Source organism: Etheostoma cragini, chromosome 4, assembly GCF_013103735.1.
Source record: "Etheostoma cragini isolate CJK2018 chromosome 4, CSU_Ecrag_1.0, whole genome shotgun sequence".
Lineage (NCBI taxonomy): Eukaryota > Metazoa > Chordata > Actinopteri > Perciformes > Percidae > Etheostoma > Etheostoma cragini.
In genome coordinates, this window is record NC_048410.1 from 27320729 (window position 1) to 27340425 (window position 19697).

The 19697-nt window shown below is 39.5% G+C and overlaps 2 protein-coding genes and 1 long non-coding RNA gene across 3 annotated transcripts in view; all 3 read right to left on the minus strand.

Annotated features, from left to right (window-relative positions):
- st3gal8 (ST3 beta-galactoside alpha-2,3-sialyltransferase 8) overlaps window positions 1–11605 on the minus strand; it is a 20568-nt gene extending 8963 nt beyond the window's left edge. Inside the window, 4 exon segments of the mRNA XM_034868310.1 lie at window positions 1164–1299; window positions 1805–1955; window positions 2619–3000; window positions 11555–11605. Of these exon segments, the coding sequence (XP_034724201.1) occupies window positions 1164–1299; window positions 1805–1955; window positions 2619–2769 (438 nt within the window). The 5' untranslated portion in view covers window positions 2770–3000; window positions 11555–11605.
- Window positions 1–15056, minus strand: part of LOC117942712 — a 24171-nt gene extending 9115 nt beyond the window's left edge. Inside the window, exons 1-2 of the long non-coding RNA XR_004656199.1 lie at window positions 15046–15056; window positions 6011–6014 (exon numbers count right to left, since the gene is read on the minus strand). This is a non-coding gene — a long non-coding RNA (uncharacterized LOC117942712). The remainder of the gene's footprint in view (window positions 1–6010; window positions 6015–15045) is intronic.
- Window positions 15057–17121: 2065 nt separating this feature from the next.
- Window positions 17122–19697, minus strand: part of LOC117942684 (protein SSUH2 homolog) — a 15580-nt gene continuing 13004 nt past the window's right edge. Inside the window, exons 10-12 of the mRNA XM_034868287.1 lie at window positions 19335–19440; window positions 18991–19098; window positions 17122–18148 (exon numbers count right to left, since the gene is read on the minus strand). Coding sequence (XP_034724178.1) covers window positions 18008–18148; window positions 18991–19098; window positions 19335–19440 — 355 coding nt within the window. The 3' untranslated portion in view covers window positions 17122–18007. The remainder of the gene's footprint in view (window positions 18149–18990; window positions 19099–19334; window positions 19441–19697) is intronic.

Genomic DNA, 19697 nt, shown 5'->3' on the forward strand with positions numbered 1-19697 from the left:
AATTACAGTTTCAAGTTTTATGATTTATTTATTCTGTTTGACAGTGCAGGCGGGCCATAAATAATACATTATAAGACCGAAGCTGCGGGCCGTATGAAATCTGACCGCGGGCCGTGATTGGCCCCCGGGCCGGACTTTGGACATGCCTGGTTTAAAGACTCTATTTGGCCATTGTTTGTTTCTAAATAAACATGACAATGTATAAAGCCTCCATTACCGTGTATCTCATGTTAAAAAAAGTGCATGAGAAAGTGCTTCTTTGAAACAGGTCGGCAGATAATGCTGTCAATGTGGGACCGCAATACACCCTGCCCCACCTCGACTTCGCAGGGACATATTCCAGAATCCTGTTTGTGGTTCAACTCAGAGTTCAACACCGTCATCCCTAAACTCCTACATCAGAAGCTCACCCAGTTCTCAGTGCCTGCCTCCACCTGTCAGTGGATTATCAGTTTCCGGATTGACAGACAGCATGTCAAACTGGGGAGCGTCTCATCCAGAACCCGGTTCAACAGCACTGGCACCCCACAGGGGTGTGTCCTCTTCCCACTGCTCTTCTCCCTATACACACTAAAGGCCGTTTTATGGTTGTGCGTGAACTCCAAAAACACAGCGGCTCCTACGCCGTCATGACCCTTTTGAAGTTCTGCGCTGTGGTTGACTGTGTTTCTTTGCATCGTGGTGTATTGCAATTGGCATAGGTCAGTATAGAAGGTCATAAAAATGTCATAACAAGTCAAAAGGATGTCATAAAAAGTCTGTAAAGTATGTCATACAATTGCCATGAAAAGACATAGTATAGTATGTCATGAAACGTAATAAAAAAACTCATGGTATAGTTTATCATAAAAATGTAATAAAAAGTTGCAAAGAGCCGGTTAAGGTGATTTGGGCATCTGGTAAGGATGGTCATAAAAAGTCATAGTATGTCATGAAAAATGTCAAAAAAAGTCATAATATCATCAGTTTCATCTAATGTCATAAAAGGTTATTGTACAGTTTGTCATACAAAGTCATAGTATAGAATGTCATTAAAGGTCATAGTATGGAATGTCATTAAAGGATATAGTATAGTATATCATAAAAAAGTCATAGTATGCCATATAAAATGTAATTAAATAAACCTTATTAGAATATGCACTATTCCTGCATTTTGTCCTTACCAGCCACCATTTCAGTGCTTCAGGGTCAAAGTTGTTGTGTCGGAGGAGGATGGGCTGCTGTTTGGGGTCATAGCGCTGGCTGAACCACTTTGACCCCCCAAGGTCTGAAATACAAGATTTGGTACAACCACACGACCTGAAAGAGGATGACACAGAGCAGTCAGGGATTTCTGTGAACATTGTATACTCCATTGACAATGTAATGATACTGCATTGGTAATAAAGTCTGTAAAAAAACAGGTCAGGGACTCAAGGTATACAAAGTCCATGACCTTGGATGTTTCTGTATGTTCTGTTTCCAGTTTCCTTTTGAAGTCCCTGTTTTTCTCCTTGATATTGTCTTGTTTTTCTTCCTGCCTTGTGTCTTCCCACCTTTGTGATTGTCAGTCCCACCCTGTTCCAGAACCAATTTGACCTTGTTACCCTGTGTATTTAGTCTTTGTGTTGCCTTTCTTGTGTCAGATCATTGTGTTTTTCTTTTTTGGATTGCGTGTGTGGTGTCTTCCCAGTTGTCACAGTGTTGTTGATTTTTAATTTTGGACTTGGATTATATGCTGGTTTCCATTTTTTGTCTGCTTTTCCGGGACTCCTTTTGATTTGTATATTTTAGTATTACATCATCAACCTACTCCACTGCCTACCGTCTCTGCTTTTGGTTTCGCCCTTCTACAACGCCTTCTAACAAGTTCTCTACAGGCCTCTCCTTGGCTTCAGGTTGGGTGCTGCAGGGAGGAGGGGAGGTCCTGGGAGGGTCAGGGGTCGGATCAGCGGGAGGTGCCGTGGTTTCAACTACTGCAAACACAAGCAGACTAAGAATCAGTGAAAACTGCATTGCAGGAGAGCTCCTATGCTGTTACAGTAGCATCTCTATGATACGATCAAAACACTGCTGCTAATAACACTACAACTACTTTTATCCTAATTATACTGCTACTACTTAATACAACTCCTGCTAACACTATTTACATCTCTAGTACACAATCAAACAATGCTACTACTGCTACTACTGCTACTATTATCCAAATGATACTGGTACTACTTAATACTCCAACAAAAATGGAAAAATGTGGTCCGCAGCTACTCTTAAGAGGAAGTGCTCATCAAAACATTAAACTGCGTATATTAGTGCTGCTACTACAGTTGATGTTGATGATACAATCACATCCCTAAGCCTGCTACTACTACTACGGCAACTTTTTAAATCTCAAAACAACAAAGCTAAGTTCTCAAAATGCCTGATTTCCCTGATAATTATCTCCTTCCTAAGTACATTTTTACAAATTTGGTAAATATTGATCAAAACTGTCTATGAAAAAGCCAACTCTATTAGGCCATTTTGGCAATTTTCTTTATTGCTTGATGGGTGAACACATAACAACTTTTCTGCTTAGTTTCGTCATACTTTTTTTTTTTTTAGGTCTCTTTACCCCAGTGATGATGACATCAGCTCCTCACCTGTCTCCCTGCTGGTGGGCGTGGCCCAGTTGATGGGCAGGGCTAAGGACAGAAGCAGAAAGTGTCTCCTCTGGATGCTCTGACTGGCGAGCATGAGGAAGAGGATGGCAGCAATCATCATGGCAGCGCACAGCTTCCTCCTAAACAACATGGCTGGACGGACGGTGAGTGGCCGGCGGCAAGAGGAAGGGTGTGTTGTTGAGCTGTCAATCAAACACTCTATGCTCTCTGCTATGTCAGCATATTTGTACTGTGTTATCAGTTGTCATCTGGACATTTTCCGTTCTGTCATCTCTTCACTCAGCTTCATCGCCATGAAGCCTGAACTTTGTGTCCTGTGCACATCACTGCTTTCCGACGGCAACGGGATCTAAGGCCTCACCTGGATCAGGCAGAAAGACATAGGGATATCAGTATCACAAAGAATTAGATTCAATGTCATTTAGGGGACGTTTTTATCCAAAACAACTTTCAGATAAGTGCTTTTTAACCCTGAAAGTGCAAACTCCAGACAAGTAGTAAGTGCAGGTACATTAGCTTTGAATATGAAACTGCAGCTTCAAGAAATAAAAATACACTTTTTATGTTTATCTAAGATACAGTCGGCAGAGATGTGTAAAAAAAATTATATAATATAATATATACAGCATGTAATGTAAATATATCTGATTAAGTGGAGACTGTGTGCTTAAAATGAATAAAATAATTGTTTACATTATAATACATTACAGAATTATAGTAACACCCCCTGTAGCTGCAGACTTGTAGCACTAGTTTAATTTCACACTGCACATTAATGAAAACTATAAAAGCCAGACTTGGGATTTGGCTTCCTCCTCAAGCTGTTGGACTGCTGCAGCGATATATCACCGCGCTTTATGATGTTGGATAACTGAGACACGATGACGCAGTCGTTCTGCATCTCCACAACACGCTAATTATCCATAATAAAATAATTATAACAGTAATATCAAATATTATCTATGGAATAAATATTAAATAAATGTCAAAAAAATGGTTTTTATGATAAACGAATTATTCATGAACAAGGTATTTATGAACAGATTACACATATTGAACTATTTATAACAAACTAATGGTCTAAAAAAGTTATTTATCAAATAATTAAAACACCAACGATCCAAAAAAAGGAGTTTTATAACAAACTAATGATCCATAACAAACTAATGATCCAAAAAAAGCTGTTTATGGTTACTAATTATCCATTCAAAAACTAATTATTCATAAACTGTTTATAACACACGTATCCATAAAAATGTATTATCCATTACAAACACAGATGAAATCACCAAAACGTCTCTTCAAAAACAGCACCAAAAAGAAAATGAAGCATGTAAATTATAAAACAGAAGCGTTGCAGATGATGTTGACTGAAGAGGAAAAAAAAGAAAGAAAAAAGATGACTTCATCAACAATAGCAAACACAGTGCCTTCTACCCTGATAAAGGAAGAGGAAAGCAGCTTTTACGATTGTTGCTGATGAATGTAGTCACCCTCTTAAACCCTCTTCCTCGCCCTCCTCTTGCTCGCACCCCCCACCTCCCCTCTCTTCATGCAGGAATGTCTCCCTGCAGAGAGACTCACTCTCTGAATACCAATCAGATCTGGATTCAGTTTAGCTTCTCCTGTTTCAGCTGTCGCTCTCCTCCTGTCTCCTCCAATGTCTCTCTCTCTCTCTCTCTCTCGTGCGCTCTCTCTCCATGTGTGTGTGGGTGTTTGGGAGTGTGTAGTCTGAATCAGCTGACCTGGACATGTGTTTCTTCACTACTCTGTTACAAATAAAGTTTGTCGTAATTTCAACACACACACACACACACGCAGAGCCAATAGCATTACTTTTCCTTCTACTAGCATAACAAATTCCGTAACACTTAAACGTGACTCAGGTGTGAATCGAATGAGTCACATTATGTGTTTTAGGGATAAGTAAGGTTAGAAGTTAAAAAAAAAGTTTTTTCCCAAATGACTGCGACAAAAGAGGTTACATTTTCTTTTAACAAACACAGTGACACAAAATGTCCAGCTGACAATTAGCACAGAGCGCGGTTCTTTCTGTAACATGTGTTTATGGGTTTGGGAGACGTGTAGGGTCTGTGTGGACGTCTGCGTACAACCAATTTCTTGTGACTATGTGCATTTCTTGTGCAGCCCCTGAAAACATCTGTAACATGGCGACTATGCCTCTTAGCGGGTGTGGGGTCTGCAAATGAACGTGTACGAGCTCTAGATTATAATCGGGCCTTTACCAAAACCACTCGTAGAATCTCTGCAATTACTACCACACCTCCACAACCTGCACTGTAACTGGGATTTTCACAAGAACAAGACCAGATGAGACGAGTCAGGACAAATACTGATAAACACATCAACCCACTCAAACATATTTTGCTCTACCAGTACCATCCCCAGGCTGGAAAGCTCAAAACTGTCAGGATAAAAGCCTGATAAGAAAGCTAAACTCCTGGATTAGCATCTGGATGTTAGCCTGTTTGAACAGAGCTCGACTGTGTGCCATGTTGACTGTTTAAACATGTCCTGGAACAAAGTTCAAAACAGTGATAAGCTGGATGTTAAATGTTCTTTTTTAACTTTACTCAGACATGAGATAATGATAAACCAATGAAGTCACCAGTCAAGACACCCCCAAAAACTCCTAATTTAAGTCTGCGAAAAAGACCATCAGTAATGCTGTTGAGTATTTAGGAAAACACAAAAGAAACAGCATAGACATAGCAAACTATCCTACTTGCTCACATGCTGCATCTACAGCTAAATATTCATGTATCAACCAAGCTGGGGGCTTGATTGAAAGTTACAAATACAGGGAGGAAGAAAGCTGGCCTGATTAATATTGTGGTTGAGTCGAATTGGCTCATTCAGCGTGTTTTCTGGTTGGTGAATCAGACTTTTTTTTTCTGTGATGATACCTACGTGATTGCCCTAGCTCTCCTAAAACACTGTGTGAGGGAGGGTGGCGGAGTGGTATGTTGTGTTGTCTTTAAGACCCTCTGCAGGCTCTTTCTGTCCGCCAAATTACAGTTGGCATGCCAAGTCCAAAATGCAGTTTGCCAGGACGCTCTCTGCTGCATTTAAAAGCAATGTTGGACAGCTTGTCCACCAGGAAGTCAGGAAAAATGGTGTTGAATGGTGGGAATTGGTGGGTTTCTGGAAATAACATCACAGAGTATGGTCTAGACCTGCTCTTTTTTGAAAAGTGTGTATCTCAAAGTGGGAAAAGACAATGTTAATTTCCTCAGCCAGTGATGGTAAAGACGGGGGTGGAGCCTTTGTTGTTGGTGATGCCAAAAAAGGGTGAGGGCCGTTTTTTGTTCCCAGTCAGTCACTGGTGGCCATCCGCAGCTCTTGACGACCCGACTGTCATTGCCCTGACGATAGTGGCGACTCTCTACCTAGAGGAGGTCAGAGTCCTGAAATCTGTCACCATAAATGGGAGGTGGAGAGAGTTCAGATTCCACAGGGTTCACATCAGTGAGTCTAGTCTGGTTTTCCTCTACAGCACTGGGATAATGCTAACATCACGCACCGTATCTACCTATTTCCGCCATCAAATATACAAGGTTGTTGTCGGTGTATCCGGTGCTCAGTGCAGCCCAAGATGATTATGATTTGTAATGCAGACAAACTGCCTTCTTCTCATTTGCAACAACTTAAGCTCATGGGTGTTGTAGTAGAATCATCCACCAAACTGACAGAAAAAAATTCAGTACAAAGGAAAAATGGTTTAACCTAAAAGTTGGAATGTAAACTTGTAGTGTCATCCAGGGGACTCCTGAGTTTCTAAAGTTCAAATGATAACTGAAATGAGAATTCAGTGGGGAGTATTAGAGAGATAGAGGATGGTTAATGACTATCAAATGAGTCACAGTTTCTGTATGTTAGATTAGGGAGGGGGGGTGTGTGTGTGTGTGTGTGTGTGGGAGGGGGTGACAGGGTTAAAGGTCACATTTCCTTTACAGAGAAAACCATGTGAAAGCACTTCTTCCTGCCTTTCTCTCTCCTTCTGTGATTTCTCTGCTGACACCGGAATGGAAACCAGCTGCACTACTGATAGGAGAAAAGTAACAAGCTAAAAAAATAACGACACCAAAGAAGAAGATGGGGTCACTTCTCCCACAGTCTGTCACAGTGATGGCTAAAACCTTCCCAAATTACAAAAAAACATTCCCTCTTTCCCAGATATGGCTTAATGCTTTCCCCAGAAAAAAAGTCCCCAGAGCTCAAGGTAACAGTGCAAATTATGGATTTTTCAAACAATAATCCTAAAATGTACAGTATAAGTAAGAGGTTTTTCCAAGTGTTTGAATGTGTTATTTCGAATGCCAAATGTACATTGAGAGTTAATAGATACTGTTACCATTTATTATTGATATGGTAAATGAATCTGTTGAATGTGATGAGAAGCGGGTGTGCCGGGTTGACCATGTGGATAATGCCAACATTCACCTGGTGCATTATAAAACATATTTGAGAGGTGTTACTCGCTTGTGCAGTTTACAGCATAGATTCTCTCTCAATGTAGCAAAGTAAGATCCTCGTGATATAAAGTACTTGAAGTAACACTAAAGCACTTTTTCTGCTTCGGGCCCGTACAGGTTTGAAGTGGAATTGTCCATTACTGCTGTTGTGATGTCTCATTCGAACTACAGATCCTCCACCCGATGTGGCAGGCGTCTAACCTAGACTAGTAAAGGACAACGCCCTGAAAAAGCTAAATAATAAGAAAAGAGGAAACCCAGGAAAATCGTAGGGTCTCTGCAGATAGACACCGTCACCCACTACTAGTGAGCCATGAGTAATGTTTGAGAGGGATCACTTTTTTTTTAGTCTATACAGTAAACTGTTTTTTTTTCTATCCTACACACTCAGCCACAAAGGATGTAATTACTAAAATGTTTCCAGGCCCCGACGAGACAGAGTGTTACAGGGACTTAAAAAAAACTCAACGTCTTCTAGTCAAGTTATTCCTATGCACAGTTTGTACAAAAAACATGTTATAATGTTATGCTGCTACAGCTTTCAGAAAACAATTTGCAGCTGAGTGTTCGGTAAAACCATTTAGCGACTCACTCTCTCTCTCCATCTGCTAAACGTCCGTGTAAGATTCACGGCACAGCAGACTTGCCGTTTTGTTTTGTCATTAAACAGTGACAAAAAAACTGAAATATGTTGACATCAAGTTTGCTTTTAGGGACTATTCAAGAACTGTTCAAATTCCTTGTTTGTGTACACACTTACTTGGCTAATAAGCTGATTCTGATACATAGAACCAAATACTTCAACTGTATTTAATGAGGAAGTCTACTCTACATTTTCTGCTGGTCCTACAATAGTTTAATACAAAGTCTAAATAGCCTACTGTAGATATATTTTTTGCAATACAGTGAATGTTCCAAATGTATTAGGATTCATCCTCTGTTTAAGTTTCCATGAAGACGGCCAAAACAGGTCATTGTTATTTCTGTCAAGTGTCACTGACCAGAAGACGTGTGGAAAATGTGTCGAGGAGGAAGCTTTTAATGGACCTCTGAATGGTTTAAAAGGACCAAAGGAAAAAGTTACGCACGCATGAACAGACACACATACAGACACATCTGTTAAAATGCTGACTCGGACTCTTGCAGTACATGCTATGTGTGACTTTTTACATTTCCTTTCTTTTCGATATAAAAAAATATATGTTGTAGACTTGATTCCAATGAATCGATAGACTGGTTAAACCCCGCCCACTTTGCCGGCGATTTGATTTCACCCTGCAGCTCAGTCTGGAAAGATAAGACAAGATAAGATAAGAAAACCAGACCTGAATCCTGCTTTAATTTACAATTTTGCGGGAATAAATCACAAACTGGCTTCTCTACCTGGCGCGCTATTGGCTAGTTTAACATGATGGCGACAGAGAAGCGACCAATAAGTGTACATAAGTACGATATGTATATTTTAGTGCTGATGGCGTTGTTTTTTCTTCATCAGCCTTAACCGGTGACCGATACGGGCTGCCGATTTTCTAGAGCCGACACTGCTTTTGTTCCCTCAATCAACATCATAAAAATGTAAACCCTGCCACACTGGATTTGTTTTCAGAATCTCTACCATTTCTGTTAAAATAATATACAAAAACACAGATCAGTGTCACTTCTGCAATCATCTTCCATTCATATCACGCAAATGATGTGTGCAATGTGCATCATATGGATGAGTGCACTGCAAATGGTTAACTATGCAAGGGTGAGAGGCTTTCATCAACATGTCCAACACAGCTTGCTGTCATTATAAGACAGATATAATCAGGTCATCACAAAGTGTCCTTTGCCAACACATTATAATAATTTAAGAAAACCTGAGAAACTGGAGAAGCTAAAACTAAAGTATCAATCTCATTACACTGGTATTGATCAATATCAATACCAACATCACCATTGCTTGACGCTTGTCTCACATAGCCATACGTTACTCAACAGCACAGCAGGGTAGCTAATGTTAGACGCTGGCTATGATGACAGTCATAGAAGCCCATGCTCACACGGAGCTCTGTACCCAACTGACAAACACACTTTCTTGGCTTAGAATAGCTTAGAATGTGGGTCTTTAGCGGTTGTGTGAACCGCTAAAGACCCACAACCTTGCCGTCCTCTCCACCCAACGGTAAGACACACTTCCTCTGTTTAGAATTACAGTAGGAACTACTACAAATAACGCTACCTTGCCATCTTTTCTAAAATACACACTTTGTTGGCTAAGAATTACGGCAACAATTGCTAAACACACTGCAAACTCATGGTCTGAAGACCATGGCTTACCTGTTCAGGTGGAAATTAGCCAAGTCTACAACCTATGGAGCTCGAAACTGTCTCAATCTTTCAAATACATTACCAATATTTATTGTTACGTCTGGTCACGCCACTTTTAAAAAACACGCAGAGGTTTTTTTAGGTTGTCTCTGTTGATCTCGTTCGTTGGTTTGCTGCATGCTTGGCTGTCCTACAGCTGTAGTGAGCTGGGTTTACATTTTTAGAGATCTAGAAACCCGGCCTGGCATATCAACACACAGGCCAAAACACAGAAACAACAGAAACTGCAAAAGGATAAAATACTGACTTGAGCATTGTTGTCAGAAAAGATTTAAAAATAAGTATTTTAACTTAGCTTCTTTCCTTATATCTGATGACGCATTTGGGTCATTTGGGGATTTAATACAGTAAATATTTTTGACTCTTTAACCATCCGTTCAACAAGAGTTCAGATATAGCATCAGGCATCTTTAATTAAATCTGGCCAAATACAGAGAAGGAGGGTAGACTTGCGGACCACACAACCTTTCTATATAATTATGTATCTGGTTTTAGATCTTAAATATCCGAAACACAGAGTCACTCATCACATCGAGCACTACAGTTCCTTACACACACATATGAACGGTTCACCACAAAGCAAAATGCACAATTAAATAAGGAAGTCATGAATATTAATTGCAGAGGACTGAAAAGAGCACAGTGTGTACGTTAGAAATATTACATGAAAATTGTAAGAATAGCACAGAAGAGGAAAATAAGGTTGAAAACAGACCCAACAGAGATACACTACACAACAAAATGATCATAGTGTTAAAATAGTGGTAGCGTGCGATAGTATCAGTACAAAAAACTGCAAGTATCCCAGTAAAATGAGGATGTTAAATTTAAAGCGATAATACTGATACAGTAGAATACAGTAAAGGCTAAATAGACCCACCTGTGTGAACCACAAATACACTATTGAAATATTACAGGTTCTTATAGTACACAGTAATAATATTGCAGAAATACTTTGGGAGATAATGTTGTGGTATATTAAGATCCAAAACTACAATCCACAGCCACACTACACCGGAGTACTATTGAAGAAACTGGCTAAAGTACAGTATTGTTATAAAAGATGATACGATAATACTAGTCTAGTACATACAGTTAACACTACAGGTATACTGTAGGTATTTCTATAACTAGGTAAGTAGGAAATAACTAGGTAAATAGATAATACTATAAAAACACAGGCCTAAATGTGGTATTTAGTGAGGTTTTGTGAACCACAGATGAACCAAAGAACTATAGAAAGTAGGCTACTTGATGTTATATAAGAAAACTAAGAATGGTGTATAGATAATAGATTAAAGTGCAGTTAATTTCATTTTAAAAGGCCAGCTAAATGTCCCACAGACACAATGAGATAGTATAAATAGCCTAGGCTACTAAAAAAACTACTGACAGGCCAACTAACATTACATGAGTGGAGTAAAATGAAGCTGTAAAGTGGGCAAACTGTCTAACGGTAAACTACGATACGCTGTAATGAGGTTAGCCTACAATAAGATAACCACAGTGAGTAGCTCGTAGCTAAAGGAAATTACATGAACCACAAACAGTAGAGACATAACAGTGGTACAGTGGTGGTGGAGACGTCTCACTTTTAGCCATTACAAAAATACTAGCCTACAGGAGATATATCATTAAGGTCTCCACGCGCTCAACGGACACAATACAGAAACACCATACGAATATTACAAGAATGTCATAGGAAGTGGTTAGCGAAAGTAACAGAAAGTTTGAAGACAGTTTGTCCCCCCCTCCTCGTCCCCTCCCTCTCTCTTTCTTATATGTCACGAGCACCTTTTATTTTACACCCAAAACTACAACAACCAACCAGAAAGAAGAGCGGAGCAGCCTGAGGACAAGCCGCAGCAAAATGAGCTGAAAACTGCATGAAGTTTGGTGGAAACTTTCTCGAAGTGTCCAAGCAAGTTTCTACCATGCTTCAACACACACACGGAGCTTTTTCGGGGTGTACCAGACAAACAGGGACCCGGGAAAGAGTCGGTTAAAAGGCACAAAACTCCGTTTAGAAGAAACAAGATGACTCACATGAAGAAGCAGCGTTACGGTGGTTCTCTTCTTCTCTTTGTGAAGCTGCAGAGTTCGGACTGGTGATGCGGAGCTGAGACGCCCCGCCCACCGGGGCCGAGGAGAGGCGATTTCTTTTATTTGGAATGTGGGTTTTCAGTTTATTAAGATTCAGATTTAAAGAAATGTGGACTATGCAAAAAAAGCAGCTGGCAAGTGTCAATCAGCAAACTAATCAGACGGCCACAGAGCCTTCATTAGTTGTGATATTCATTGATGAGATTGAGACAATGTCACATTTTTGTAGAGAATACTATTGTAATTTAAAATGCTCTTCTGGCTCCACTCTGAGCCCTTTATTATTCATCCTCTGTCATTTCATATTTGAAGTTTGCTCCTTGATTCTCCAACTCCTCCATAATCTGAACTTTTTTCATTTTTTGGAAAAGGTTCAGGGTGAACTCTCTCTTATCCTTCACTCATTAACAATTCAGCTCCCTGGTGTGTTTACATACAGCCTGTCTTGACATGTCTTAACATCTTCAGTTGTTCTCGTATGTTCCAAGCAATCTGTGTGTTTCCACGGCCATATAGTCTCTTCTCTGCTTCTCTTCATAGTCGTCAGATTAATTTACCATAGAATCAATAATATAATGAAACTATTAACTTAGTTATGCTGTAATAGTTGTAGACTGCCGCGGGATTTCCTTCAACACACTGAGCTCCTCTCTCCTATATCTTTCCATTTGTGTGCATCCATGTCCCAGAAATGCTTGTTACTTACCTAGTTCTGGGGAGTCATTGTGTTCTTATCCCCCCAGCATGTTTCCTTCGGATCAGCGAGGCTCCAACATCCTGGTTGCAGCTGCTGTGGTCCTGCTACATGTCCTGCTATGCCCTGTTACATCCTGCTACACTCTGTAGTACCCTGCTACGTCCTGCTGTGCCACGTAATGCCGTGCGGTGCCCTGCATTTTTCCATTATCTTTTACTGTGACTGTTATTGACACTCTTTATTTCCACCCCAACCTGACACCAGATCAGACACCACCTACCAAGAGCCTTGGTCTGTCCCAGGTTTTCTTCCTAAAAGGGTGCTTTTCCTCTCCATTGTGTTGCCTTCTCTGGAGGGAACTACTAGAAATGATGGGTCCTTGTAAAGTATAGAGTGTGGTCTAGACCTACTCTTCATGTAAAGTGTCTTGATATAATTTTTGTTATGAATTGATACTATAAATACAACTGAATTGCATTGAATTGAATTTTATTTAAAGTATAGTAGTCCCCTGTGTGTCACATAGCCTACAGTAGGCTACATGTACATAGGCCTACCACATGTATTATAAAGTATAGACACAAAAACTAAAACAACATACAAGCTGAGATAAATTAGATATGCATATATTGTTAATTATGTTTATTAGACATCTATCCTGTAGGTCAGCCAGTGCATGTAGTGCATACTGTTCTACATCACTATATAAACTGTTGTATTTTCGCCCACTAGCAGCTAGCTAATGCTAAATGGAAGTTCACAGAAAGGAAACTCATGGGATTAAATATTAAATAGCAAAACAATAGTGAAAGATAAATAAGGAAAATAAATAGTTTTAAGGTATTTCAACATGTGAATAGTGGTAAAACAAAAAAATAAAAAGCCATTTGCTAAATGTGAATAAAGGTTCAAGTAAAAAGCTTTATATTTCATTTGAGTTAATAACCAATGTTATTTGTTGTATTGTATTGTTATGTATTTAGTTATAGTTTTGATTTGTTTGATGACATGTTACAGGTGTAGTGGTGAACATATGCGACAGAAGCAGGTGAGTCTCAGAGAATATTTCTAGCTTTAACAGTAACATACCATTAATAATCTCATGTAACTACAGAGTATTACAGAGTACTAACAGAGTAATCATCACAGTAAGTGACCTTCATGGCCATCGGGTTAGTAACAGAGGTGTTTGTTAGTCACAGTAATGTTTTAAGCCACTTACATTGCAGATAAAGATCATTCCCATCAATTAATGATTTGTCACATTCCAGCTTCATCATTTCAGTCAAAGGCAATAAACAGCAAAGTCACTTTAAAGCTGCAGTTTTTTTTTAAATTATTGCTCAAAGCGTCACTAAATCCTGACAGTACAATGGATAAATAAGTGGAAAATAAGATCACATTCTTCTGTGGGTGGTGCTTGGATTTGGCTCGACTGTTGTCAACATGGTGGGCGGGTCATAACATTCCCATTTTACAGCCAAACGTCACACCAAAATATGTTTCTGAATACATTTGAGGCGAGAAATTGGCAATGTTGAAACAGAATCTTGATTTATATGTGATCAGCGCTGCCTAGTGCCCTCTAATTGCTTGTTTTCGTTCCGGAAACTTACAAATGGAATGGAAATGAAAACTTACAAATGCAATTAGGCGCATTTAGGGCAAGGCAGAAGAACAGGATTTTTTAATCTGCCTCATGTCATACTGTCAGGAATAAGGATATAGTGACAGTTTCAGTAAATGACAAAAACATTTCTATAAAAGATACCAACTAAACCTTTAACATTGTGTTTGTAACGTAGATATTACAAAATGTAGAAGCAACATCATGTCATATTTAGTAAATAAACTACTATGGCCATATACCTATTAACAGTTAAACCTACAGTACATGTTAACCTGGAGTGTCTTTGTCCTGTGGGGCAGCAGTGTGTCAAACAACTGAGTCTGAGAGGGCCCTCCACAGGAGATCAGCTGCACCGCGGGGGGGGGGGGGGGGGGGGGGGGGGCAGTTTAGAGGCTTAGGGTTGTATATTTTTGTCCTGAAATGAAATGCTGGTGTCAGCTGAAACTGGAGAGAGCTCAAGGCTCAAGTCAGCCACAAATACAACACCATTTATAATCTAAATTAATTAGCAAAAATTAAAACCAAGATTTCCAAAATAACACATGACCAATGTGTTTCTTTCGTCAACAACCTTTATATTTATATAAGAGGACAAGGGCAGTTAATCTGATACTGTTGGACATTTTACTGCTGCATTTGTGTTTTAATTAAATCATTTGTACCATCTGATACACATGGACAAATGAGGATCTAATAATCAGTTGTGGGCATGTACAAGCCCGATTCCAGACAGAAAAAAACATTTGGAAGACGGGTCAACCAATCTGCTTATTCTAATGAGCAGAGCTGTACACTTCACTGTTGAGATTTGAAGAGTGCGAGTGTTGGGTCGTCTGCAAACTATCCAACCCACAACAACCTTCTATGTGTGGATCCACAGAGGCGTTCACAGGGATCTTCACAGAACTACAGTTCCAGGTTTAAAGCTATTGCACACATCTGAAATGAAATCCATGAAATCCATAGTCCCCAGAAACAAAGACAAGCACACGTAGTTGTCAGGTCCTTGATCTCACAACGCTATATGTTTAATATTAAACTGCTTGCTTAGTCTTTACTCTGGTTTCATGTGTTTCTGAAAGCTGCTGTTCAGTTTTATGTGGAAACCAGCGGCGTCAGGAGAGACTAAGCCTGACAGATGATCAAAGCAGCTTACTAAAAAAACAAAAAAAAAACAGAATTAGCCCATTAACTATAAGAAGCCCTCTGACCTCAACTGATTGACATGAATAATAAGGCTTACGTTCACATTCTACTAAATACTACTGTTCTAATATTATAAGTGGTTATTATGCTGCCATCACGTGGAAAACACACAAGACATCTTGTTTAAGCACCACAGAATTTCTGAGGAGGATCTAAAATGATCCTAGCTCATTAAAAGGTGTAAGGATAATCATTAATATTGGAGATACATCAGTTTCAAGTTGCTGCAGGAATATATTCAGCTGTTTAAGAACTGCAGCTTTGCAGACTGTTAGCTGATTTGAGATTTAAAGCGACAGAGAACCAGCCAAAGAGGCACTGGAAGACTTCATGCAGGAGAGGGTAACAGGAAACACTTGAGCTTAGCCGAGCTTTAGATTTAGAATAGTGTTATGTTGACATGATGGGGAATTCCTTCTTAAAAAAACAGAGGAATGAAAGATTTAGGATTCATAGCCGCTTTTAGACAGGAGGGATTTTCGCAGTTCCTAGAACATAACCTTCCCAGAACCCTTTTTTGCAGTTTCTGTTACAGGGCAGGGTCTTTTCACTGTTCCCTTTTCTGCATATGAACCTAGGTCAACAAGAGTCGGGTTTCCGGTACAGACAGTATTGCAAAAATAAACTTAGGAAAAGGGTTAAATTTGACCAGAGGACAACACAATGGTTAACTGTCTTTTCGAAGTTAAACTCCACAAGCTGGCCGGCCAAAAAGAGCTGAAAAGTCCAAGATGGAGGACGCTATCATAGATGGTTATCTGTGTCTCGCCATCCAATTTTATTAAACCTCCTGGGTCGAAGTTCGACGTTGACTGAGCTAACTTCAGTAGCTCTTCATTGAATGAAATGATGTACAATACTCAGGACAAGTTGCCGGAGGGGACTAAATGTCCAAGTAAATAGAAACGAGGCTGACAAGAGCTAGCGTTGTAAGCGGTTAGCTCGCAAGCTACAATAGTTCACCAACTAGCTCTGTGAGCACGTCAGTGAAGACCATGAAAGGGAGAAATATTCTTCCTATACATCCATAGCAAAGACATATGGTGGAAGTTTGACACTTCCTAATTTGACCAGGCTTTTAGAAAAACAAGAACTTAACTAAATCTTTTGAGTCAAAACTTCTTATTTCAGCATTTCAAACTCTGAAGTGGTTTCTACCTTCATTAAAACCACAGAGAGAAGAACACAGGTAGTAACAAGGGGACCCAGATTCTGTTGGTATTGGCTGTATTCACAACCGCCTACTAGGAACTCAGTGTGTGGTTTGTTGGTAAAATGTATGAAGCGGTTAAATGTATTTATTTTCCAGTATGCAAGGCCAAGCTTATTAGCCAGTTCCCGGTTTGGAAAAGCCAAAGCCGTTGCTTTGTGGGACACAGTTGGCAAGCAAGACAGGCCCCATGCATACTGCAAATTTTGCGTACTGCATACTACATGTTGGCCAATCAGTACACACTGCTAGTAAAGTACAGAAACATGGGCAGTATTCAAAACCGCTTACTATATATAGTAGGCGGTTTTGAATACTGCCCATGTTTCTGTTTCCCCACACACAGATTATACACAGCTTAATTATTATAAAGCAAACATCATATACAGTATTTACCTCTGTCAGATGGAAACCTCATATGACCATTTTTGCTGGTTATTGTGTTTGATTTCTATTTTACTTATCAACTTCCTCTTTCCTTTGCTTCCATAGATTTAATTACTTTTATGGGCTATGGCTATGGGTGAGGTCAGATGTCAACAAACTCAAAACTCATGCTATAATTTGGACATTTGAGATTTTCATGCAAAACTGAAGACATAAAATGGCACATACTGGCATGTATTTTCAGTAAACTTTTGAGTAACATGGTTTTGTTACAACAATATCTGTAAAAAACATTATAAGTGGTGTTGTCAGAGACATGATGGTCAACATGTGTCCACACACAGACAAAAATGCCAGTGTAAACATACAAACTTTTTTTTTCAATCCTGAATTTAGATATTAACAATTCAGTTAATGTGAAAGATTAAAAGTTTATATAAATGTGACAGGTACATTGATTATTTTCTCTTATCAGGACACCTAGTGGAGCATCACAGCATCCTAAAAGAAGCTGTCGGACGGACTCGCCAGACCATTTTTGGTAACACAAAGACAAACAAAAGTCCCTCCAGGATTGTTTAGTTAGTCTGGAGCACTTTTTTGTAACCTTAATTGTGAATTTGAACAAATAATTAATGCCAGTAGAGAAAGTTAGTTTCCTTTTCACTTATGTATTTTTTAGCATAATGTTGCATACTAAACTCTCAGTTTTATATTCATTTCAGGTAACATTATAAATGTATTCTTTGTTATTGTTGAATATGTATTGAATATACATGTAACATACAGGTTTACCTGCAGCCGACCACTTGTGGCTAGGGTTAGGTATCAAACTTTGACACTTCTATGCATATTTTTGTATCAAAAAATGCCTCATCATTCAAATCCAAATTATATTAACCAAGAAGTAAATCTCCTCAGCATCAGTGAGCCAATAAGCATGCAGCATGTTTGTATCAAGATCAAATCATGCTTGTGATAGGTTGTCTAATATTGCACGCTGTATAGATCCCGGCAGGAAAGATTTCTAATGTGTAAATTTAGTTTTTGTGTAATTTGTTTATGTAAAAAAAAAATGAATCAGATTAGATTTCATCTTTTGAAATTATTTGAAAAATACCCAGCCCTACATGTGGCAACCCAGTATGGAATCCAGTGGAAACCCTCCGTCTAATTGGACGATTTTTGTAGAAAACACTTAATGTGTTTGCAGTGGTTAGTTAAAAGTAACAGTTTGGGACAGTGTGTGTGTGTGTGTGTGCGCCTCTACAGGATGACACAGCAGCAGGTTGCTGGGTAACTGTCAGCGTTGACTTTGTTCTCTTTGCCGTAGACGAAGTAGACGTGAGAGTTGCCTTTCCACTTGTAGTTCACCTTGGTGATGGGGATCAGCTCGACTGTCTGCCTCTGAGAAGAGATATGGTAACGTTCAAGAAATATTTTCAACCTTTTACGAATGTTTCTGATACCTCAGCTTTCATCTCTAATCCCTCAACTGACAATTCAACTGTTTTCAGTTATTATACATCAACTGAATGAGATTCAGCTTTGTTGGACAAGTACGTGTATGATACATTTGCTATTAATGCACATACACAGAAACAAGGACAACAAAGCTGGACAAGGTTCAACGAATATTTAATTACTATGTACGTACATATCTAAATAAATACACAACTGGTCAAGTTTGGGGTCACTTAGAAATTTCCATCACACTCCATTATAGACAGAATACCAGCTGAGGTCAGTTGCATTTTTTTTTAATCAACAACAGTTTTCAGATTACATTATGTGCCTACATAATTGCAAAAATTGTGTTCTCAATTAGTTTAATTCTTTTATCAGATTAGTAAACAGAACGAGCCTTTGGAACATTGGATTAATGCATTAAATGTCAGCCCCCTGAAACTGATATCCATCTTTTCACTTGAAACACATATTGAAGGAGCTCTTTGGAAGGACACACAAAAGTTCAAAAAGCATTTATTTAGTCGGGTTTTTCATATTAAAACAGCCTTCTTAATGTTGAAGACGGCTGTTTGTGCTGCTACGCGTGGGTTTACAACCCAGCTCTATTTTTAACATTCTACCAATTTCAATACAACAAAAATACTTTTAACTTTCCGCAAGAACAGTGCATTGATTAACAGTGCATTTTTTAGCATGGATAATATGTTGCCTCCTTCCAAATTATGTCTTTTCCTCTTTTCTCCTGAATCAGTCTGTCATTCAGCTGTCTGCCGGCCTACCTGCTGCAGGATCCTGGAGGTCTGGGCGTACTTGCTTTGGTGATCTCTGACCAGACGCTCAGAGGCCTCAGAGATGGCCGGGACTGGGAACCCAAGCAACGGGTAGAGCTGAGAGGAGACAGACAGAGAAGGGGACACACGTTACGGACAATAAAACATACAGCTAACATTAACAAAGTCCCTAAGTACTCCATGTTTCCTGCAGCATATTATACCGGCAGCATACCGCCTTGAAGGCGGATTCAAGACCCCTCCTCCGCTCTGCGTCAGGCTTGCGCGCGCGCGTGTGCGTGTGTGTGTGTGTGTGTGTGTGTGTGTGTGTGTGTGTGTGTGTGTGTACGTACCAGGTACTGGTTGTTCTTGAACAGCTCCTTTCCGCTCACTGAACGAAGCTCATCGACGTTCAGACCACAGTTCTGCGCCACCACGTGGTCCTCCACATGGTTAGTCCTTAACAAAGACACTCACATATTAACACGTTTATCTACAAACGTATTGAAATGCATGTGTATATAAATGTATGTATTGGATGCAGTATACAATATGTTATATGAATTTCCAATAGGTTCATCTTCACGCCACCAGAGGTCACTAAAGTGGCATCCATGACAACACCCCTGCATACCAAATCCATTTAACCTTCCTATGGTGTTAGGGTCCCGACGGACCCGTTTTGAGTTTTAACATGCATAAAAGCACTTCATACA